General features: G+C 39.0%; 3 protein-coding genes across 4 annotated transcripts; 2 read left to right on the top strand and 1 right to left on the bottom strand.

The window, feature by feature from the left end:
• Nucleotides 1–104: 104 nt before the first annotated feature.
• On the top strand, nucleotides 105–5691 carry LOC135652240 (ruBisCO large subunit-binding protein subunit beta, chloroplastic-like). Of its 2 annotated transcripts, none has more exons than XM_065173055.1 (15): nucleotides 105–262; nucleotides 1524–1749; nucleotides 1857–1982; nucleotides 2312–2449; nucleotides 2550–2645; nucleotides 2840–3082; nucleotides 3183–3417; nucleotides 3544–3713; nucleotides 3807–3884; nucleotides 3984–4055; nucleotides 4154–4258; nucleotides 4449–4541; nucleotides 4648–4740; nucleotides 5252–5375; nucleotides 5463–5691. In XM_065173055.1, the coding sequence occupies exons 1-15, from the start codon at nucleotides 120–122 to the stop codon at nucleotides 5474–5476; spliced, it is 1956 nt and encodes a 651-aa protein (XP_065029127.1). In that variant the 5' UTR covers nucleotides 105–119; the 3' UTR covers nucleotides 5477–5691. The 2 variants fall into 2 exon arrangements, with proteins under 2 accessions (XP_065029127.1, XP_065029126.1); XM_065173054.1 differs by having other exon boundaries at nucleotides 5460–5691.
• A 3655-nt stretch (nucleotides 5692–9346) lies between these two features.
• LOC135652897 (probable WRKY transcription factor 14) lies at nucleotides 9347–11938 on the bottom strand. Its single transcript, XM_065174216.1, has 3 exons — nucleotides 11269–11938; nucleotides 10857–10997; nucleotides 9347–10344 (listed from the first exon to the last, which is right to left on the bottom strand). Exons 1-3 carry the CDS (start codon nucleotides 11799–11801, stop codon nucleotides 9882–9884), a joined length of 1137 nt encoding a protein of 378 aa, XP_065030288.1. The 5' UTR covers nucleotides 11802–11938; the 3' UTR covers nucleotides 9347–9881.
• A 6402-nt stretch (nucleotides 11939–18340) lies between these two features.
• Nucleotides 18341–23249, top strand: LOC135652608 (probable NADH dehydrogenase [ubiquinone] 1 alpha subcomplex subunit 12). The gene is made up of 5 exons (XM_065173662.1): nucleotides 18341–18496; nucleotides 20050–20076; nucleotides 21297–21385; nucleotides 22013–22122; nucleotides 22879–23249. Exons 1-5 carry the CDS (start codon nucleotides 18408–18410, stop codon nucleotides 23032–23034), a joined length of 471 nt encoding a protein of 156 aa, XP_065029734.1. The 5' UTR covers nucleotides 18341–18407; the 3' UTR covers nucleotides 23035–23249.
• Nucleotides 23250–23921: the final 672 nt, after the last annotated feature.

The raw sequence follows: 23921 nt of genomic DNA, 5'->3' as shown, positions 1-23921 counted from the left end.
GATATCCTTCCCGGGACCTCCGGAGAGTTCCATCATCGGTAAGGGGGGAAACGGACGGGATCCGTGTTCCGACGGTCCAGATCGGCCCCCCGCGAAAGCCTTCAAATAAAACCTCATCTATGCCTCTTCACCCTCTGCAGTTTGCTCTGTGCGAAAGCAAAGCCTTATCCAGGCCCCAAACCCTCCCCCTTGCCACCACGTTCATCTCGCCCTCGCAAATTAGCGCAGTTATCTCTCCTCCTAAATCCTCCCGCGGGCGTAGGTTGGTGTCATTCTCTATTTCCTCTTCTCCGTTCGCTTTTTCCTCAAATAAGTGGTATGGTGGTGATGCTTTCTAGGTCTAGCTTCGATTTCCCTGGGTAAATGAGTGTTTTGCGTGTCCTTGGGTAAAATGTGAGGTTTTGGCAGTGCTCGTAGCTGTGCGAGAGCGTTCGTGCGTGCGGTGCGAAGGGGGTTTTCGTTGTTATGAGTGAAGCATGGTGTGGATGGACGTGCACATTTTGTTATTTTGGTGATTGTCTAAGTGCAAAGATTCCTCTTTATTTGATCATGTTTCTGTATCTTGTCGAAGATCTGTTGCGAGTTTTTGTCATTGCGTAATTGTAAGTGAAAGAGAAGATAGAGAAAGCGAGGACTTTCACCTAGGTTTGGTGGAGGTGTCGCGACCATGGTGGAACAATTAGAGTGTTGTTAGCTGCGTGCAAAAAGAATGAACGTTTTGTGTGTGGGTATGAGTCATCGATTAAGGTACTTCTCTTGGGAAACAAGTACCGAAATACCGTGATTTAGAGCGTATGGTGCCAAGGTCGATTAAAATTCATGTGCATGATAATGAATTTTATCTGTCACATGAATCACAGTATTAATTCTTTTTTCTTTTCAAGCTTTTTCTTTTTCATTTTTTCTTTTGTGTTGATTGTTGAAGTGCCTCAATTCTTTGGATCTGCATACGTTGAAACTCTTAGTGTAGCAGGTCCCATTATTTTATCTTGGTGAAAGTTGCTTGTTATAGCTATGCAATGTATTTCTTGCAAAATATTTGAACTTACCTGTTGGATAGGTCCTTGGAACAAAATCTAGATGTAAAATGTCAGACTGTCCTGAATCTAAATCTCGTGTGGTTTGTTAGTGTCTTTGGCTTAAGTTATTGTCACCTGATAAGGTCATTGTTAGATGGCTTTGAAACGATTATATTGGTTATGTGAACTTGAAACTCTCTTTAACTGAGAAAAAGCCTAATTAAATTACTCTTGATACAACATGGCTTGAATCTGCTGATCTTAGTTTTCACCTTGCTGATTGCACTTTGTAATACAATATTTTCTTTAAGATTCAGGAGTTGTTTATGTTTGCCTACATATTCATGGATTGGAACAATCTGTGGATTATCTAGAGTTTTCTTTTTTGTGTAGCTTCTCTGTAGGTGATGTTGTTGTGACAGTATGCCTTCACAGTTTTCTGTTTTGTTTCTGGATGATAATGTTCCATTCATTTTATTGACTGGAAATGGCTTCTACTTTTAGCACCATGTCCACAATCGGCTCTTTGGGTGCTGCTACTTGTCTCCATGCCGACAAGGCCTCTGCTGAAAAGTTCTCCAAGTTCTCTTCACTTGCTTCCATATCTTCTGGTTCATCGAGCAGCAGAAGGCAGAACTTGCTAATGCAGAAGAGGTGCAATTCTAGGATCAGAGCTATGGCCAAAGAGTTGTACTTTAACAAGGATGGCTCTGCCATTAAGAAGCTACAGGTAAGCTTTTGAAAGGGATTCCTACAAGTTCGTCAAGCTTTATGAATGAGGATTTTGATATTAGCATCCATATCTTGTTGATCCTTGTTTCAACATCGTTGTTTCAGACTGGGGTCAATAAACTTGCAGACCTTGTTGGAGTTACACTTGGTCCAAAGGGCAGAAATGTTGTTTTGGAGAGCAAATACGGATCACCAAGAATTGTTAATGATGGTGTTACCGTAGCCAAAGAGGTATCCGATGATTGGAGAATGAATATCCATGCAAACTTTATCATGGTTTGATTTACTTGGATATTTGCTTGGGAGATCTTTGTGGTTTGCTGTCAAGAAATATTTGTTTCTACTTCAGCATTGTTATCTTTGTTTCTGTTATCTGTATATCACTTTACATTATATACAGAACCACATAAAGATGTTTTACTTTTTAATGTATAACTTCATTCTAGGTCGTCCAAGGTCTAGATTGGAATTTGAATTTGTCAATGTGGTCTTGTTCTTTGCAAGTTATTGTCTCACATTGTCTGGTTGACGTGAATTACTTGTTAAATCTGGTCCATTAGGTTGAGTTAGAAGATCCAGTTGAGAATATTGGAGCTAAGTTAGTAAGGCAAGCTGCTGCAAAGACAAATGACCTTGCTGGTGATGGGACTACCACCTCTGTTGTTCTTGCTCAAGGTTTAATTGCTGAAGGTGTTAAGGTTTGTGTAACATAATTGTGATACTCACATTCTTCATGAATATTTTCTTGACAAATGAAAATTTGTAACCTGATAAGCAACAAACATGTGACAATGGCAGGTGGTTGCAGCGGGTGCCAACCCAGTTCAGATTACTAGAGGTATTGAAAAAACAACGAAAGCCCTAGTGGCTGAACTGAAGCTAATGTCAAAAGAGGTATATTTAAGGCTCCTTTTAAACAATCATTTCAGTTATAGCATGATTCAATTGCAAATATTGATCTTCTTTGGAACTATTTTTTGGTTAAGTTACAGCAACAAAATGAGATTTTGAGATGTCATTATCTTTTAGTTATGTAGTTCTTGAAATGAATGTGGACACATGAGTTGTATGTGATCTTATTTCGGCAGGTAGAAGACAGTGAGCTAGCTGATGTAGCTGCTGTAAGTGCTGGAAACAATTATGAAATTGGAAATATGATCGCAGAGGCTATGAGTAAGGTGGGTAGGAAGGGAGTTGTGACACTAGAAGAAGGGAAAAGTGCTGAGAATAATTTGTATGTCGTTGAAGGAATGCAATTCGATCGTGGCTACATCTCCCCATATTTTGTAACAGATAGTGAGAAAATGTCGGTTGAATATGAAAATTGCAAGGTCTGTAGTTACTTGAGATGCTGATATATTAGTGGTTTATTAGTTCCTGAAGTTGTATGCGAAGTTTGTAGCGATGATGTATGATGCTTGCCTCTTTCAGTTGCTTCTTGTGGACAAGAAGATTACAAATGCAAGGGATCTCATCAATGTCTTAGAAGATGCCATAAGAGGGGGATATCCTGTTGTAATAATTGCTGAAGACATTGAACAGGAAGCTCTTGCAACCCTTGTTGTGAACAAACTCAGAGGTTCATTGAAGATTGCTGCACTCAAGGCTCCAGGTTTCGGAGAGCGGAAGAGTCAATACCTGGATGACATTGCCATACTTACTGGAGGTTGATTTTACTTGTATGCTTGCATTTGTCATAGTGTTAATGCAGTTTACTTGTAGTTCTCAGCACTCTTTTCTTTCTTTTTCTTTTTGTTTGTCATTGAACCTCACAGGTTCATGTTTTCCGCAGCCACTGTAATCAGAGACGAGGTGGGTCTTTCCTTGGACAAGGCTGGAAAAGAGGTATTAGGTACTGCTGCTAAAGTTGTGCTAACAAAGGAGACCACAACTATCGTTGGTGATGGTAGCACACAGGAAGAAGTAACTAAACGGGTTGCACAGATACATAATCTAATTGAGGTCTGGTTTCTTGTTCTAAATAGTTCTAAATAATAGTGTAAAATGCATATTGACCATAGAGCTATGACCATTTTTAGTTTTCTTGATTTTCAGGCTTCTGAGCAGGAATATGAAAAGGAGAAGCTAAATGAGAGGATTGCCAAACTTTCTGGTGGTGTTGCTGTCATTCAGGTAATATTCATTCTGAGGACAAGTGTTTGCTTCCTTGCTTGATATTCAATGGTCACTAACTGTATGAGTATGATATTTTGGTTTTTGAACTCCGAACAGGTTGGGGCACAGACAGAGACTGAATTGAAGGAGAAGAAACTAAGAGTTGAAGATGCTTTGAATGCTACAAAGGTATGCCATATTTTTAGTCGAGTTTGCATCTTTTAGCACTTAAGACATTAGTTGTTGAGACATGAAATATATTGTTGATATTTTGTGTGATTGCTCAGGCTGCTGTTGAGGAAGGTATAGTTGTTGGAGGTGGCTGCACACTTTTGAGACTGGCATCGAAGGTTGATGCCATCAAGGAGACTCTTGAAAATGATGAGCAAAAGGTTGATGAATATGCAGAGATTTTCATGTTAAATTTTGTACCATTTGTTGTAATTCGTCTGCTGAAAAATGCCTTTTGCTTAAAGACATTGTAAATATAATTTTTTTATTTGCAAACCGAAGGGCATGGTTCAATAATCAGTCATTTATCAACCAAAGCTACCCTCTAATGTTCACTTGGATGAGTTGCAGGTCGGAGCAGATATAGTAAGGAGGGCACTTAGTTATCCATTGAAATTGATTGCAAAAAATGCTGGAGTGAATGGGAGTGTTGTGGTCGAGAAGGTGTAAGACTTGATATTTCAAGTCTCTATTAACATACTTTATTATTGTTGCTTTGTTCGTTAAATGATTAGGAGTAAAGAGACTAAACTCTTGCTTATTGTTCCAGGTGCTTTCAAATGATGACTTTAAATTTGGTTACAATGCTGCAACTGGAAATTATGAAGATCTAATGGCTGCTGGAATTATTGACCCTACGAAGGTAGTCACTTAGTGCTCGACTTCATTTAATCACCAGTCATTTTAAACCCAGATACCATCATTTCTCTGAACATGTATCGTTTTTAATTCACATAGCATGATGTTAACTATTTATACATCCAAATCGAAAGAAAGCAATGAAAAAAGGTGAAGGGGAAAAGGACTCAAGAAAAGCGTATAGCTTCCTAGACAGTGAATCATAGCATGTGTGGTAAAAAAATCAATCTTTGTAAGTTCCCCTCTGGTGTTCCCTAAAAAAGTTGCACATGGTTAATGATTCTAGCTGTTTGACTTCAAGTTTAGCAGTAGCATCAAGCTTTTATCATTCTGGGTTTACTGCTTACGTTCCATCTCCAATATTTATCCAATTTACTGGTTACAATAAATTGCTTACAGGGATTATGGAATGCTTCCGGCATTGGAATAATGTAGAATGTTTTTGACGCAAAGTTTTACTTGTTTATTTGCTATGCATTTAAGTTGTTTGAGAATCCATCTTTTTTCTGAAATAGGTTGTCAGGTGCTGCTTGGAGCATGCTGCATCAGTTTCGAAAACGTTTCTCACCTCCGACGTTGTCGTGGTTGACATCAAGGAACCTGAGCCTGTGCCTGCTGGGAACCCAATGAACAACTCAGGTTCATCATTTTATTGTGCTTTGATACTTCCAGTTCCCTAATTCATTTGCTTGCTATTAATATTTTTTGCATGTGTTTCCGTAGCAGGATATGGCTATTAACCGCAGCTGCAGAATGCGAGGGGGCCGACCAATAAAGTCACTAGCCTTTGTTTTTGTTAATTAGGTCTACATTTGTGTGGAGATTATGTGCGAGACCACAGCATTGTTCTTCTCTCTGCAATGTCAACGGGATTTAGCTGATCACAGCATTTTGTATTATGAGAAACAAATATTTGTTGCCATGAAATGTACCCAAAAATCTGTCATTGACCCGAGTACTCTGTTTTATGAACGTCCCCTTTTTATGCCTGTTTTGCAGAGCAACAGCTTCCACATCTTTTCTTTGATTGATATGCTGCAGCCAAGTGCACTGTTGATTTCCAGAGGTTTACGAAGTTGTTTGATTGTTTTTCCTTGGACGTTTACTTCTCTAGGGTTTGCTAATGCTGATGAGAGTCACATGGAACGCAGTCGTTCTTAAGTTGTGCACTATAGGAGGGAGTACGATGAGCAATCTGTGCACTATAGGAGGGGAGTACGATGAGCAATCAACTCATATCACTAAAGCAATCGATCGATGATGCGATGTATATAAAATTTGTTGTTCACTATACTTTGAAGGTTATGAGATGATTGGCGTTTCATGTGTCATATATCGTAATCATTGTGACATTATACTATCGATTGTGATGTATATAAGATTCGTTGTTTACTATACTTTGAGGGTTATGAGATGATTGACATTTCATGTGTCATATATCGTAATCATCGTGACATTATACTATCGATTATGATGTATATAAGATTCGTTGTTCACTATACTTCGAGGGTTATGAGATGATTGACGTTTCATGTGTCATATATCGTAATCATCGTGATATTATACTATCAATTGTGATGTATATAAGATTCGTTGTTTACTATATTTCGAGGGTTATAAGATGATTGATATTTCATGTGTCATATATCGTAATTATCGTGACATTATGAGATAGTATGACGAGTGAGTGGAGCATAATGTGCAACTATCAATTACGTAAAGCTCTATCTAATCATATGTCATTCGGAGTTAAATAGCTGATATATCATGTCATACATATGCAACTATCAATTACTTACAGCTCCATTTAATCACGCGTGATAGTTGACATATCATGTTCCACGCTATACAATTATCATTCGGTATTAAGATAACCAATATATCATGTCATATACTATGTAATTATCAATTACCTAAAGCTCCATTTAATCACATGTTATTGGGTATTATGATAGTTGATATATCATGTTCGAACACTATGCAATTATCAATCACCTTGAAGCTTCATATAGTCATGTATTATTAGGTATTAAAATAGCTAACATATCATATCGTACATTATGACCATCACAATTAGGACATTAAAATAGTCGAAAACGAATCATTATACTATCGATTGTGATGTATATAAGATTTGTTGTTCACTATACTTCGAGGGTTATGAGATGATTAACGTTTCATGTGTCATATATCGTAATCATCATGACATTATGAGATAGTATGACGAGTGAGTGGAGCATAAAGTGCAACTATCAATTACGTAAAGCTCCATCTAATCATATGTCATTTGGTGTTAAGATGACTGATATATCATGTCATACATATATCATGGCATATACTATGCAACTATCAATTACCTAAAGCTTCATTTAATCACGCATTATTCGGTATCATGATAGTTGACATATCATGTTCAACGCTATGCAATTATAAGATAACTAATATATCATGTCATACATTATGCAACTATCAATTACCTAAAGTCTCATTTAATCACGCGTTATTGAGTATTATGATAGTTGACATATCATGTTAGCATGCTATACAATTATCAATCACCTTGAAGCTTCATCTAGTCACGTATTATTCGGTATTAAAATAGTTAACACATTATATAGTACATTATGACGATCACATTTAGGACATTAAAATAGTCGAAAACGAATCAAATTTAATCTCTCAACGATGTGATGAGAGTGAGTGGGTGGTGAGCTAATCGCGATGCCCAGTGTTCTACCACCGCCTAAGAGCCTCGATTGCCCCATTACCTATGAGCTCCATGCAAGACTAAGGTAGTCGACATTTCATGTCCCCACACACACCTCTCATAGTTACGATGACACATGAAAACAACTCAAAAGAGGCCCGTCGAAGGATCACTGTGAACTCTTTCCGGATGATCCGTGTTCCCCTTTGGAAGAGGACTTTACTCGAGTGCTCTGTGTGTTCGCTTATCCCTTCAGTGGAGCCTCACATGCCGACAGAGGTGGACGTATAGCTCTGTAACTTGGGGCAACACTTAGCTACGACGAGTTTGCTGATAGACATGCGTCCCATGAAGCCCATAAACCATCACATCGACGAGTGGGTGTTCCAATCATATCAGCTGGAAGGTCAGAATAATGGCGATTATATTCCCCTGTGCACGGCGGTCAGAAGAACAGTATCGTATGGTCTGTGTCATGAGTGAATGATAGGAGTCTTTTCATGAAGAGATCGATTTGAACCCATTGGTCTTCGTTTCCATATAGCACATTAAAACCCATCATTTTCTTCTTCGACTTGTGATTATGGTGGAAGAGGAATGCATAGATCAAGACAACCGACCTCGGTTTATTGTGGTGTCGAAAGGTGATTGCATCCATCGATCAATAGTTGTAATCAGAATTTAACAGTGATAGCAGATGCTCCAACGACCGGTGCCTATCAAATTTAATACTTTCTCATCGCGAATGTCAATTTTATGTGACAGAATGGATCTGAATTCGTTTGTTTTCCAATCTTAAGTATAAAGATGTTTATGATGTAAGTTTTGACTTAAATCTATGAAGTGACTTCTCCGATATGTAAGAAAGATTCGTTTGAAACTCGAAAATAAGAGTTTTGAATCTTAAGTATAAAGATGTTTATGATGTAAGTTTTGACTTAAATCTATGAAGTGACTTCTCCGATATCTAAGAAAGATTCGATTGAAACTCGAAAATACGAAGAGTTCTAAGTTAGGATTATTTTTCTATAGTCATCATCTATTATAGAAGATTGAATGTATCGACGCATTAATTTTTCTTGATTGACTAAATTTCACATGTTGATTGACCGACAACGATGATATTATTTGGCATAACATGAACTATTATGATTTTATGTAGGAGTCAATCGTATAAACATTTAGATCTGAGTTTTGTATTAAGTTAGATGATGTGCTATCATCCCTATCCTTTTGAATGAAGATGATGATGGAAACACCAAATAGTGGAGTTTACAGTGTTTCCTTTGATCAGGAGAAACTAATGAGTTGATCACTATAATAACATAAACTTCATCTAAACATTCTAAACTCCTCTCTCTCTCTCACTCTCTTTCTCTCTCACACACACACAACACACACAAGTAATATGTAGCACACAATGTGTATTCCACATCAACAGGAAAAATAAAAGGAGGAAAGCAATGAGGATTGAATTATGTTCTGAAAGCCTCTCTCTCTCTCTACACCAATCTGAATGCTTAGTAATGAGTTGATCACTATAGTAACAGAAACTCCATCTAGACATTCTAAACTCCTCTCTCTCTCTCTCTCTCTCTCTCTCTCACACACACACACACACACACAAGTAATATGTAGCACACAATGTGTATTCCACATCGACAGGAAAAGTAAAAGGAGGAAAGCAATGGATTGAATTATGTTCTGAAAGCCTCTCTCTCTCTCTCTCTACACCAATCTGAATACTTAGTATTGAGTTGATCACTATAGTAACAGAAACTTCATTTAAACATTCTAAACTCCTCTCTCTCTCTCTCTCTCTCTCTCTCTCTCATACACACACACAAATACCACACAAGTAATATGTAGAACACAATGTGGATTCCACATCAACAGGAAAAAGTAAAAAGGAGGAAAGCAATGAGGATTGAATTATGCTCTGAAAGGCTCTCTCTCAACATCAATCTGAATACTCAAAGACTTTGACAGTAATGCCTTCATCACATATGTACAAACAGGAATAGAAAGCTGAGGAACAGAAGAGTGTCTGATGTTGTCTAACAAAGCATCATCTTCATCAATCTACTACTAGTATTTGACCTCCTCCACATCCTTATTACTTAACCCTATGAGCAAACTCTAAACTCTCTCCCTACTTTTGGATGAGAGGAAGAGGGAGAGGAAGAAATAGTGGAAGGAGAACAATGCCAACCTATGCCTCTTAAGTCCATTGTGAAGGCTTTTACGGTCACATCTCAGACATATCGTACCCATTCCAACTGTTTGAATGCTTATGTTCCTTAGCTTTCTGTCCCATCCTCCATCATTCCACTGCTCTTCTTTCCCCCCTCACCCTTTTCTATTAAGATAACATCACATAGCTACACCCTCAAGACTCATCTTCCTTCTTGACATGTAATGCATGCGTTTTGCTGAGCCTACCACATGTTTAATGGACCCAAGCCCTTATCCTCAGGCTCCTCCTCCTCCTCCTCCTCCTCCTCCGGCTGCTTGGCGTGGATAAGAACCTTGGAGAAGATGGGACTCATCGGGTCAGTCTCCAGCTCTGCCAAGTCCGCGAAGAAGTCATCGGGATGGTTCGATTCAGGGATCATCGGCTCGTTATCTGTCTCTGCGGCTTCTTCTTCTTCTTTTACCTTGGGATCGGCCTTCGGAGCCGTGGGGGATACTAGACTGCGCCCGAAGGAGGTCTTTGACGCGGAGGAGCTATTCTTCGATGCTTGGGATCTCGTGGATCCGGCTAAAGCATTGCGTTGCGTCGGCCACGGGTGGTTGTGCTCCGATGTGTAGGTGATGACCAGCATGTTGGGGTTGGTTCGGCTGCGCTCTACTTGTTTCCTCGCAGAGCATCCTTTGGAACTGCTGCATCTGTAGTAACCCCTGCGGCAATCCATCCGACGAAGTAATCATGCAGAACATTACTTGGAAATGCATTAAACTCAGCGTGCAATCGCTCGGAAAGATGCTCTGCTACTTGCAAACACAAGTCAGCAGCTGCTCTACGTTAATACCTACTCATTAAGATCAATTACAAGATCTTTATCTTTATTCAAGTAGCGTCTTTCTTGTGCATCATCTCACATGGATCCAAAGAATTCTTTTCTTGACTCTTTCTAGATTCACCAGAAAGAAATCCTCGGGATCACACAAAGTATTGCCTCTACTGTTCATCGAGACATTGAGACTCAAAGATATATTTATAGGAACAAATACTAATTCTCTAATAATCAGAATACTTGATTAAATGCAAATCTTAATCCACTAGGAGTTTGAAGTATCTCTTAAAATACTTACCGATCCTATCAGTTCCACAACTGCATTAGCAAGCATGGAGTTCCTTCGAGAGAGAGAGAGAGAGAGAGAGAGAGATGATGCATGATGAGGAAGATTACCTGGGATAAGGAGATCCCTTGATGGGTTTCTGGCCATACTTCCTCCAGGCCCAGAGATCAGAAGGAACGACCTCTCCGCTAGACCGGTTGGTTGCCGCCGCCGGAGCAGGAATGCACACCACCTTCTTCGCTTGGTTTTTCCTGCACACAAATTTCATGTCACGAAGGGGATGAAGAAGTCAGAAAACCTGTAAGATTTGTTGGTCGTCTTTTGTAGGGTTTAAGATTTGGAGAGAGAAAAGATGAGAAGGGGAGACTGTGTTGGCTATCAGACTGCGGGCATCGATGGCCTTATAGTCCTGGCCTGATCGGAGACGTCTACGTGCTACAGTATGTGCGTGGATCGATCATCAGGAAATTTACGCTAAATCGCACATAATTCCAAGATCAGTGAGAGATCCGGGGGTCGAACCTCCGCTTGACACCGAGTGATCTTGTAGACGAGATCTGCACGCCACCATCGTCAGCCGAACAGCCTACTGCACCACTGCTTGCCTCTATCGGAGAGAGAGGGGAAGGCTTGGCTCCTCCTGACGAGAGCTGGAAGGCCCTTGGGATGATATCACGAGGCTTCGTGATCATCTCCTCGCTCATGAGCAACTGCTGGGACATGATTCCACCACCGCCGCCGCCGCCGCCGCCGCTGCTCTCTGTCGCCGCCTTGACCTGTCCTCCTGTAATCATTTCGCCGCTGTTGTGGAAGAACTCGATGCCGGTCAATTCACTGAGGAGAGGGTCGCAGAGATTGGCGAAAGGGTCTCCGAAGTCGTTGTTCATGTCCTCGACCGTAGAGGAGGAGGGGGGCACCGTTGGCTCCGAAGGGGGATGCCAGTCGCTCACCACCGGGAACTCACTCCCCGAAGCTGAAGCCGACCCTCCTGAGCGGACGACGTCGGCGAGATCTCCTTGGCCATTCTCCCTCCGTTGCCAGAAGTAGTCACACATGTCTCCCGCAGCCCAAGAACAAAGCGGACCACCTCCGACCTCAGATGCTGCTTCGGTGCCCTCTCCGGAGCAGTCCGATGCTTACAGTCCTGAACTCTTTCCTCCTGCTCTCGGAGACTGCCTCTGAGAGAGAGAGAGAGAGAGAGAGAGAGAGAGGAAGGAGCGATTTGAGAGGTCCTCTCCCAGCCCAAGAAAAATAGTGATTGTAAGGGGACAAACGGAAGTGAGAAAGAGAGAGTAGTGTATTTTATTCATGGAAGACGCTGACTTTTGGATGGAATAGACTTCTCCATACGCAAGCAAAGAAGAGATAAAGATGGGAAGCATGAATACGTGTGTATCTGTGTGTGGGCTGTGTTTGTATTTGAGAGAGAGAGAGAGAGAGAGAGAGAGAGAGAGAGAGAGAGAGGGGAAGCACATTGTCAGGGATGTTGGGAGGAAGAAAACACAGCTTGAAACCAAAACCAAATTGAGATATTTATAATTAAATATTTAAAATAGATATAAAATTATTTTTATCTATATATAGAAAAATTCAAAAAAAATAAAAAAATATAATTACATATCAAAAGGCAGATGTAAAATTATTATGTTTCGATAAATTTTATCTATATTTACAAAAAAATAAGTTCTTTAATACATCTTTTCACATAAATCTTCTCGTCTTTTCGATAAATTCTCGAGAGTACGAGATACATGAGATATTTATATAAGAATCAAATCCTGACTATCCAGATTTCTTTCCTCCATAATTTTTTTATCCTTTTGAATTGGAAGATTTAAAAATTAATTGTTAATTTGAGGAGATCATAAAGTAATTATTTGTTTCTGAGTGTGTGTCCAATCCATCCAGCTAAATGGGCCCTGTAAATTTCTTTATGGAGTGAAGATTTTAGCTGTTAGCTTTCGTCTTCTTCTCTCGCTCAACCCTTTTGCTCCCTTTTGTTTGCCTTTGGTTGGCACTCTCCAGAGAGAGAGAGAGAGAGAGAGAGAGGCGGCAAGCAGCCGCATTTCTCGGCTTTAGACAAGTCGCTTTCTCTCTCTCTCTTGCTGCAGATATTACATTAAGAGACACACTGGAATTCGTTCCCTCCCGTTGTGCATGGAGATACCACCCTGTTTGCAGTACGAATAATATGGGTTTTCCTTCTGCTATTATGATCTCCAGTGCAGGATGTGAGTTATTCCAAGGAAGATTAGATCTTTCTCCTCCAACAAGTGAGATCAAAGAAAGAGATGAGAAGAACATTGGTGCAAAGTCCATCCTAATTGCTTGTATAAGAAGATAGTGAATTCTCTTTCCCTTGGCAGCTTCTTTCTCTTATTTCCATACGCAACTATATGTCACTAATTAAGCTTATTACATTTCCCTCTTCACTGAGCAACCACTTCAAGCCTCCAAGTCAACACATTAATCACTGGATTCTATCCACAAAATGAGAGAAAAAAGAAAAGATATTGGTCACTATAGACATTGTATGATGCTGCTTCTTCAATAAAACAATGCCAGCTTGCTCAATTGTGATGTGGAGGATAAAGGTCTGCTGAATCCAATGGCAATATATAAAGCTTTGTTGTTGATCAAGTCACTGCTGACCTTTATGAACTACAGCAGGATTCACATGAGCTAACATTCTGAAATCATCATTCCAAGAATTCCACCATGCTAACCACCTGTGGCTTGTCATAGCCAAGAGGAGTTTCTGTTCTCTATCATGATGATTGTGCAAAACCAATTGAGTTGAATGCTCCATTTGGGTTGAGAATGAGTGGTTCAAAGATTTCTCCACATGAGCTTAACAACTGCTTCATCATGTAAAGAGGTTAACTTTTTTTTTTTTGTTCTTTCTTAAATGGTTTTGACACAAATCAATTGTGTGGAAATGGATTCTGTGAATTGTTTCAGTCAGTGAAATTTGATGGGATCTTTAGCAGTTGACAATGAAGCCTAATCCCTTAAAATAGAGTATACACATACACACATACAAAAGTTCTTGTTTATTGAATGTGTTTCAGAAGTCATCAGTACTCTCAACCACCACTTTCAGAGCTGTTGGAAAGTTTGCAGCAACAAGCTTTGATAATGATTAGGAGGTCTTGTGATGGCCTGTAGGAATTGAGGAAGTTGTGAGGCTCCTTTTCTCTCTCTAATAAGGCAGAGAATCTTGAGTGCAGAAGGTAATAATACTCTAACAAGCTTGCATTCAGAGGATCCATTGTTCCTAGGTAGCTTGGAACATAACACTTGTGTCATGGAGCAATCCATGAATGCTAGACAGTAATTGGAAGAGCAAGAAAGATGCAGAAGTAAATTGGCAATTACAGAATGAGGCAATTCACTAGATTTTGGCAAATATATACACTAATAAGAAAAGACAGCTTTGCAGATGCCTTTGTACAATGTTCTTTACATCTGCATTAATGTATCAGAAAGGGACCAATGATCAAAAAGGAGCTTTTAGACATGTCTGGAGGTTGTAGTGGAGAACATCAAAGAATAAGCTGCTGCTGTTTTACAGGTTTCCTGGTGTAGAGCTGTGAGGTAAAAGACAAGACCAGAGAAGTGGAGCTTTTAGACAGGACTGCTCTGAACAAGATTATGGCAAACACAGGTCAATGGTCTTTGTCCTTTAGGGCTGCAGCATTCAATTTCTTGGAAGAGTAGGTGTGATGCCAATGAAATCACACATGTGGTGGGCTTAGCATGGAAGATCATGGCAAACACAGGTGTAAGTGTGTGTGTCTGTGTGTGATGTAGGTCTCATTTTCTAGGTTCTTGAAGTCTTCAAAGAGCCAACCATCATTGGAGACTCTTCTCAGAATCTTTTGCTGCTGATGGGCTTGTCTCCTCTCTCTCTCACTGTTCTTTGGGGATTGGGAACCATTCAAAACACCTCCAACAGAACCATCCTGTCTCCCTTTCCTCAAGGTGGGATCACTCACATCTCTCAAACTCATACTCTCTTTGCTAAAATTATTCCTTCTCTCTCTCTCTCTCTCTCTCTCTCTCTCTCTCTCTGTGGGTGTGTGTAGTGTACAGGAAGAGATGATAGCACATGTTGGAAGATGCTTAAGCTTTTCAAACTATAATTATGGCCTCATCAAGGATCACAATTCTGACAAGTTGATTCGTTTCACTGATTCCCAGAGTCGCCGAGGCAGTGCCCGCTCATCCATGCAGATGCCCTCACTGGTTTTAGTTAGAGAAAGACTTTGATTTGGAGTTGTCCAAGTCAATAGCATTTAATGGTCGCACCACATCTTTCATGTTCATGCATTGATAAAGAACCCACTAGGGGACAAAATCTCTCTGGGATTCGCTCTCCCTCTCTCTTCTCGCAGATTTGGAGCATCCAACCATGTGATCCACACCCTTAACAAGTGACCCAGTACAGTGCTGTGCAAATCTCAGTTGGATCTCTCACCAGTAGCATGAGCAACAAGAAGCTTCCTTCCCTCGAGGAGTCCAACTGTCAATGATGAGTCACACTGGAAGAACACCAGCCTTAAATATTCCATTCAAATCCTAAGCTGAAGCTGAAGAGATTGCAGCACTGAAGCTGCAATCTGTGCATTCACCACTTCAGCAACAGTGTCGAAGAATCTGCATCATCCACCGGTGGACCCAACTCGGAGGTCTGCCTCCTTCAATCATGTCTGCGTTGAAGGTGGGTGGCTCCAGTTTTCATCAGTGCAAAGTGGCTCATCCAATACAACATATCTGCACTGCTGGATAAGAATATTTGCCCTTTACATTGTCAAAGCAAGAAGGCAAAGGAGTTCGTTCTAACTAAGCTCATCTTTTCTTCCGCATCTTATTGTTCTTGGCCGAGTGATCGAGTCGAGAAGGCTGTCCGATGCCTGATGGTCAGAATTTAAAGGTGCCATGCCATCATCATTGGCTGCAGAAGCATGAAGAGCACCAAGAACAGTGTGGAGGTTCAGATCATGAACAGGGCCATGGCGGCAGGGGCCCACTCCGACAGCAATCAACCCAAGCCACAGCCCTAAGGATCCAGTGCCCCCACGCGCCACTGTCGCATGATCTTGACCACACGGATGATTGTGTGATGAGATGTATCAGGGACCAAAGCAAAAGCAAGCGACTGCCACCTCTCTCTCTTCTCCTTTCCCTTTCCCCCCATCCCCCACCCCCCTCTCCTCTCTTCCATGGCAGAATCTCGTATGGTGGAGCTGAGCTCCCCCACCACTAACCTCCAAAAGCCAAGAGATCCTCTCTGCAGCCTTCTTTCTGAGATGGAATGATGAGTTCGGAGGAGGGATGCATGCAACAGAGGAGGTGGGGGGAAGAGCACGGCCATAGCCATGCACTAACGATTCCCTCTTTGGGGGAAGCCATTGCGCTTGCGCGCGCACGCACACTCTGTAGCGAGTGCTGCTTGACATCATCTTCAACCACAAGACACTGTTGCCATTGTTGCTAACTAGTGCTCGTCATTTTCCTATCGAGTTAGGCATCACATGCATGCATGAGCTCCTCGAGCACCGGTGGTTCTCGCTGAATCTTACAGCCTGAATTCAAAGTTATCTAGCAGTCGACGCAACACATTCCCAAGCATCTTGCGGTATGGTTGTCTATCTAACAAGGGAATAACTCTTTGGATGCTCTACTGATTTGGGCGTATTTAATAGACTCTCTTCATTTTTGAAATCTGAAGTGGTTTGTCTAGTAAACACTAACTGTTAGTATCACATATATCATGTTTGATTGATCAAAAAATAATAATCATACCATTTACCCTTATCATGCTTCATGGTATGAGTTTGTTCATTCCGAAATACAATATTATTTAACGATCTCGGTTATTGTCATTTATATTAAAAAATTATTACTTTACTAAGCAAAGAAGATATATTGTGATGCTCTCGGATACCTTAAATATTTCATCTTGGATGAATACGTCATGTGCAATAGGATATATTAGGGTTATGTTAAGCGCTTCAAATATTTTTTTATCCTAAATAGAGGCAACATGTACAAAAGTATTAATCATGCACAAAGCATTTGATTTAACGAGGAAATAATCTTTTAGATGCCTCTCCTGATGTGATGTATTTAATAGGCTCTCTTTAACTTTGAAGGTTCAAGTGATTTATCTAAAGTAAATACTGATTAGATCCCATATATCGTATCATGATTGATTATAAATAATGATCATATCATTTACCCCCGTTGTACTTTAGGGTATGAGTTTATTTATTCTGAAGCATAATATTTATTTGAGGATATTAATTATTATCATTTATATTAAAAAAATATTATTTTGTTAAGCAAACATATCCTGCACAAAGAAGATGCATTGGGATACCTAGATATTTTAAATGTTTCATCTTACATGGATGTGTCATGTATAAAAGGACATATTAGAGTTATGTTAAGTGTTTCAAATATTTTTTTCTTAGATAGATGTATCATACATAAAGCTGATGCTTTGGGTTATATTAAGTTTTTTGAATGTGTTTATCTTAGACAAATATGTTATGTGAAAAATATATACTTTGGAATGTGTTCGATGCCTCAAATGCATTTTTGTCTTAGATGAAAATATCGTGCACAAATGAGATGCTTAAAACGAATAAAATGATATAAGCATAAATAAATATATATATATATATATATATATATATATATATATATATATATTAACATAGATGAGATTGGACATATATTAGCCTTTTTTTGTTATGTAATTGTGTTTTAATATTTACAAATGTGGTATGAGGTAATAGTGGTAGAAAGGTCTTATATATATATATATATATATATATATATATATATATATATATATATATATATATATATATATATATATATATATATATATATATATATATATATATATATATATATATATATATATATATGGATTGGTAGTAGGTCATCGAGCCCGACCTAGCTAGGTCAAAAGAAAGATGGATTGAAAGAATGAGCATGATTTAACCTAGATTGAGGTTGTCTTGAGGACGATAGGAAGACGATACCAAGTGCAAGATGTGTTGAAGCAAAATTGAGTAGGTCAACAGGCTTAATCTTACTAGGTCAGGAGAAAGACCTACTGTTAGAGTCATCTTGAGGACATTTAGAAGATGATACTAAGTTTTAGATGTCTCGATGATATCTTCTTGATGATATGATCACCTTGAGAAGTAATTGTCTTGATGAAATGACCCTCTCTTGAGAGCGAGCAACATGAAGGAGTAATCATCATAACAATGTGACTAACGTTATGGAATTATTTTTTGTATTTTTAGATCTCCTATCTTATTTATACATGCATTTGTCTATTTCTTGCAATTATCTAAGTGACTCATCTCGTAAGCGGTTTATGCTTCACGTTGAAGTGGTTGAGGCCGAATCGAATTAGCCTTTGTGATCAGGTGATTGTCGGGTCGGGTCGCAGAGGAGACCTGCGGGCTTCAATTCTTCGACCCGTTAACGAGCAATGGGTTTCCGTGTCGGGCCTTGTCGTCGGCAACTTGAGGCCCGGCCTTATGTTATATTTAGGGTGGCTCTTCCCTCTCCCGTTCTGATGACGGAGACAGAGAGAAGAGAGCACCACCAGCGGAGATAGGAAGGAGATCGAAATGGTTTCGGTGGTGAGAGGCGTCCTCAAGGTGATCAACGAGAAGGGCGTCGGCGGTTTCATCAAACATCTCCGGGAAGAGGGTTATATGTGAGTCATCTTTTCCACTCCTTCCTTTGCGCTCCATTTTCGACCATATTAGATCAGATCTCATCATTTTTATCCAATCACCGACATGGTAACAGCGATTTCTCGGTCAGAAGCCCTAACCCTGGATCGTGTTACTCACACCAGATCCGTTCTTCCATTGTTATCGTCTTTAAGTTGAGGCGATAACTGTTTGCTTTTTGATGCATTGGTGTCCGATTTGCAGAAATTGGTGCAGATTTTCTTTTCTGCGCGCTGCACATCTCATTCATTGTCAGACCACCGGTGTATCGTTCCTTTATCCGTGATTCTGGAACCTTTGATTGCACGGATAATATGTAGGAAAGATATTTGATGTTGACGGGTTGAACATGGTTCTTAGTAATTAAGGGGGATTTAGGAGTGATTGCATTATGGTGAATGGTTTCCCTTAATTTTTTCTATATTGAACTAATCATCCTTGATCTTGATTATGCCTTTGTTTAATAATGTCTGTCTGGTAGATCCGTATTCTAAATAGATTTTGTTTGTGAATGCCGAAGAGAATCAAACAGAAGTATGGATGAAATAAGTTGATGCCTTGTTGTTTAGACCATTGTCGTTGGTACTGTATATTACAATAAACAAATGTTACTTCAGATATCTGTTTTCTTGCATGGATGGGATGGATGGATGAATTTTTATGCATAGATTTCTAGACCTATTTCTTAAAAACTCATGTAGCCGTTCCCAAATATTGCCTTAAATAATGTTAGGAAAAGATGCGTGTAGTCAATCTGAAATAGTTAGACAGTACAGCCTGTTGTTTATTAAAAATTAATTTAATAGAGAAGAAATTGCCAGGTTGTCATTGTCGCGATAACATCCCTTATGTGGCTTATGGTACACATACCTAATACTCAAATAAGTTTGCTATCAGAATAACATTCTATAATCATAAAATGATGTCAATGTAAGCAAAGAAATAGATAAACGAAATGGTTTCCAATGATTTCTGTTTTTCTAATAATGTTTAGAAATATGTCACAGCATAGCTACCCCTTGAAATTTGAATTATAGTTCAACGTAATAACAGGAACTACAACTAACCATAATGACCTTACACAACAACATGACTAATTTTTCTTATTTCTTATATGCATATTGTAGTATGTATGCTGTCATATTTCAGGAATTTACATAAACTATTTAACTGTAGTCTACAGAATAGGGATTTCAAAGGTATTAGCTTAAACATCTCTTTAGATTTTAATCTTGCAGATACTAAAATACTGATTCATAGAATTTTATTTTCCTGTAGATGTTAAAAAATAAATGCTGCTCAGTACAGTATCCATTGAGATTATCATCATAGTCAAACAATGGCATGGCATGTCTGGTATTTGTTATGTGCATTTTGTGGTCAATATAAGTTATATTTCAGGAATGTCCATCATAAAGTGTCTGACTGTAGTCTATGGCATAAAAACCTTGGAGGGATTAATTCTTGCATCGCTTTTGCTTTTCTGTTCCTCTTGTGCTAGCTGAAAATCTGATATTTTTTTCCTCTCTTACAGGAGATGCCTTTTGGATGGGAATCTATTGTAAGTGCCTTGGTTTGTTATATATGTTTTATGTTATCATTATTGGTGATGCATATGATTTGGGCCTTTCTTCTGAAGTTCATTTTGTTATCACAAATTTTATGTGTTAGTTTAACTGGACTACATTCATGAATAATCATGTGAAAAAAGTACCATAGCCTTAAAGTTTCTTTTATATTTATGTTGTTCTGATAGTGTAGTACAAACTATAGTTGATTCACCCAAAATATTAAACAGCTAGATAAAAGTTGGCTATGATTTGTTTGGTGCACCTTTCATTATCTATGAAAATTTTAGGAGTTCAATTGGATTATGAATATCTCCATGTGGCTGAAGATATTTGTAACAGGTTAGGGCTATTATTTATATTGCAACATGAAAATGACAACACACCTGTTATTAACTTTATACGATGGTGAGATTAGTCAGTTAAGACGAGGGCCATATTGTTGCCGAGAAAGATTAGCTTGGCACGTATTTGGTGATAAACTTGATATGACTTGAGACTTGAACCTTGGGCTCAAGTATGTTTCCAAAAATATGGTCCTTTGGTATTTGTTGAAGCACATCCAAAATTCTTGAAACAGTGCCGTAACGTTGGATATCCTATTGTAAATTTTGATACTTCTTCGAGAAATGACCCTTCCACTATATTCTCACTGACACCTCCTAGAACTGGTATGAGGAAGCCATCAGCTTGAGATGTGTATGATCATTTCCTTGTCATGTAGCAGGCGGTATTTGATCAGTTTTCTGATTGGGACCATATTTTGAAATGTGATAAATATTCCATTGATGAGAAATTTTGTGCTCACTAGATGCTTGATCCATGTAGTCGACTAGCTTTAATATTGTGAATGTTAGGATAGAGTTGGATAAATGTGATGATGAATTTTGAGAATGGTAATGACATGATTTGCATGCTTATAAACATTAGTTAGCTATGGGTTAACTTTCATATTCCAATATAGCCTCATAAATTATATGATGTTATTGAGATATCCAACATGATTCTTCCTTATGCAAATATTTTAGATTTTCATATGTATCCTATAATCTGATTTTCTGTGAGGTTCTCATGTTCTTATTTTTATTATAACCAAGGAAACATATTCAATTTTTGGTTCTTTTTTCTGCAAATTAATATTTTAAGAAATGTTCCATGCACATTTCTTGCTGTCATTTTCTGAAAAATAGTAGTTAATAGTCTTGTTTTTCAGGCAAACGAAACTTCACAACATTGGTGCAACCCTGATTGGAGTTGATAAATTTGGTAACCTGTATTATGAGAAATTGGATGTCCAATATGGTCAGTGATCTTCTTAGTGTTTCTTTGTTTAACTGAGGCTATATATTCTGCCCTGATAATTCTTTTGGGACTTTTATCCCTTTTTCCAAATCCCTTTATCTCAGTAAGTAAAATTTTTATGATAATTTTATATGTATGAATTTAGAAATTGAGGGTGTTAAATGTGACACCTTAATAGTTTAAAGTTAGTAATATCTAACTGTCACATGGAAAAACAAAATCATTGATGGTTTTTGTGGATTGATTTTAATTAGTTATATGCTGGTGACATATGACTTCTGATAAAGCTTGGCTTGCATGGCAAAATTAGATTAATCCACTAGTTTTAGTTTGACATGGTATTCTTCAAATATTTTTGTTTGTGCAAAAAGAGGGGGAGAGTTTGATTTTGTCGTCTGGGGAAATTTTTCAATATAAACACTGAAATATATTGGGTAATTAGAATATTATAACAATTTTGGTGTCAGAAACATGCCTTTTTTTCATTGGTTTCAGTCAGATACTCTTCTAACTTTATTGTTGATTATTAGATGCTTCACATTTTGTTGAAATTTTTTCTATCTCTTATCATTTCGTATGTGCTAGTGTTCGAGATATTTAAATGAACTGTTGCTGATTAATATGCAGGAAGGCACAGGTGGGTTGAGTATGCCGAGAAAGGTCGCTATAATGCGTCCCAAGTGCCACCTGAGTGGCATGGTTGGCTGCACTATGTAACTGACCATACAGGCGACGAAGTAAGTAATGTATAATGCCATTTTGCTATCTTGTCCAACTGAACTTGTAAATGCTAACTGCATCTTTTTAGATTTTACTGGGAAAAAAAGGATACTTATTTAGTTACAAGAAAAGATAGAAGAACACATGAAACAATTCCGATTGGGGATAAATTGATAGAAGACCATTTAAGATGATATTGATATATTCGAAGAAGATCCATACATTTATTGGGTAGATGCGTTGAGCCAATTAAGATTTGTGGCATGAGAAGAGAACCTTATTAAACATTCAGGACCTTACAGCTTGCTGTTGTCCCTACTCCAGCCAGATCCTTTTAAGTTCATGATCTTGGTTCACATTATAATGTGTGTAATTTGAACAATCAACGCTTACATTGTTGACTTGATCTCTCAAATCAATGTGGCAATCCTGAACGTCTCTCAGATACTGGTGACTTGGTAGTTTAAGTACTCAGTAAAGGTAGTAAGCACAGAAATTAATTGTAAATCTGAATTTTTAGTAGAATTCTCTGTACCCTACCAGTGTGTCATAATCATTTATTGACTGTAATGTTCTACTTTGCTGGGGTATTACTGTTATGTTCTACATTAACATGACATTAGAGAACATCGAAGCGTCTATAAGCTCTCAGTATAACTTTCTAGTTGAATTCACTATACTCTTACCATTGTGTCAAAATCACTCTTGTACTCAGATTGTTGAACATAATGTTCTACTTTGTTTGGGGCGTTAATATTTATTTTCCATGTTAGCTTTTGATGCTGAAACCTAAAAGATATGGCGAAGAACATAGAGAGAACTTCTCAGGGGAAGGTGATGCGTACATCTACCACTCCAAAGGCCACGCTCTCAACCCTGGACAGAGGGATTGGACCCGTTACCAGCCCTGGCAACCCGCCAAGTCCTAAACTTCTTTGCCTGTTGCAGGACAAGGTACATAAATCATGCCACACTGCAAAGCTTTTGCTGGCAAATACTTTGTTAATTGCTTAATTGACAGCAACCCTAAAATGCATTAATGCGTGCTGAAAACGTGGCTGTAATAAGTGCTTTGGATTGTAGTTTCCAATTGTTCGTTTGGAAATGTGTCCATCTAATTAAAATTTTATTTTTACTGGGCAAATTACTTGTTTAACTGATTGACCAGTTTCTTTCCGAGCAAAACTTTAGTATTCCTTGCTCTAAACATGCTTTGTGTAGCAAAACCGTACCCAAGTTTTACATACGTTGTATTAGCTTCTTAATGCAAGTGCTTTGTACTTGCTTTTGTATCATGCTGAATGCGGTAGGAAGAGGGGCGGGGGAGGACTGCTGTTGGGCCAGGGAGAACTGAACTAAGCCTAGAGTTTCACTTTAGGACACTGCAGCCAGTCGATGTTGCTGTTGCTGTTGCTTACCATTGGCTTTATCGTGCTGAGTCCAATTGCCTGCTACATGTCGCCACGTCACTCGTACTTTATGTTATGCGAGGGACGCCCACGAGGTTCACGTTTCCTCCCCTCGTAGAGAGAGAGAGAGAGAGAGAGAGAGAGAGAGAGGAGCATGTGAGTCCAAGTGGTCCATCGCATTACCGATTGGTTGGGTGCCAATAATAGAGCGCGTTGTTTGAGCTCGGTGGGTCCTCGTGTTCACGGCGCCACGTGTATCTGGTCTTTCTCTGACACATCGGGCCGCTGCGTGGTGGCACGACGCCCACGTGGACCACGTGCGTCCCCGCTTCGCTGCATCTCGCGTTATACGAGTCACAATTATGTTGGTTTGGGGAATTCTGGGAAGCTTTTAAGTTTACGTCCCT

Source organism: Musa acuminata, chromosome BXJ3-11, assembly GCF_036884655.1.
Source record: "Musa acuminata AAA Group cultivar baxijiao chromosome BXJ3-11, Cavendish_Baxijiao_AAA, whole genome shotgun sequence".
NCBI classification, from domain to species: domain Eukaryota; kingdom Viridiplantae; phylum Streptophyta; class Magnoliopsida; order Zingiberales; family Musaceae; genus Musa; species Musa acuminata.
This window is presented reverse-complemented; position numbering and strand designations above follow the sequence as displayed.

Coding starts and splice junctions, on each gene's coding strand:
- LOC135652240 (XM_065173054.1), top strand. CDS start 120: ATGCCTCTTCACCCTCTGCAGTTTGCTCTGTGCGAAAGCAAAGCCTTA. Junction 263..1,523: donor AAATCCTCCCGCGGGCGTAG/GTTGGTGTCATT, acceptor TTCTACTTTTAG/CACCATGTCCACAATCGGCT. Junction 3,885..3,983: donor GTGGTGTTGCTGTCATTCAG/GTAATATTCATT, acceptor AACTCCGAACAG/GTTGGGGCACAGACAGAGAC.
- LOC135652897 (XM_065174216.1), bottom strand. CDS start 11,801: ATGTGTGACTACTTCTGGCAACGGAGGGAGAATGGCCAAGGAGATCTC. Junction 10,998..11,268: donor TCACTCGGTGTCAAGCGGAG/GTTCGACCCCCG, acceptor ATTTGTGTGCAG/GAAAAACCAAGCGAAGAAGG. Junction 10,345..10,856: donor AAGGGATCTCCTTATCCCAG/GTAATCTTCCTC, acceptor GGATTGCCGCAG/GGGTTACTACAGATGCAGCA.
- LOC135652608 (XM_065173662.1), top strand. CDS start 18,408: ATGGTTTCGGTGGTGAGAGGCGTCCTCAAGGTGATCAACGAGAAGGGC. Junction 18,497..20,049: donor CTCCGGGAAGAGGGTTATAT/GTGAGTCATCTT, acceptor CCTCTCTTACAG/GAGATGCCTTTTGGATGGGA. Junction 22,123..22,878: donor CTGACCATACAGGCGACGAA/GTAAGTAATGTA, acceptor TTTCCATGTTAG/CTTTTGATGCTGAAACCTAA.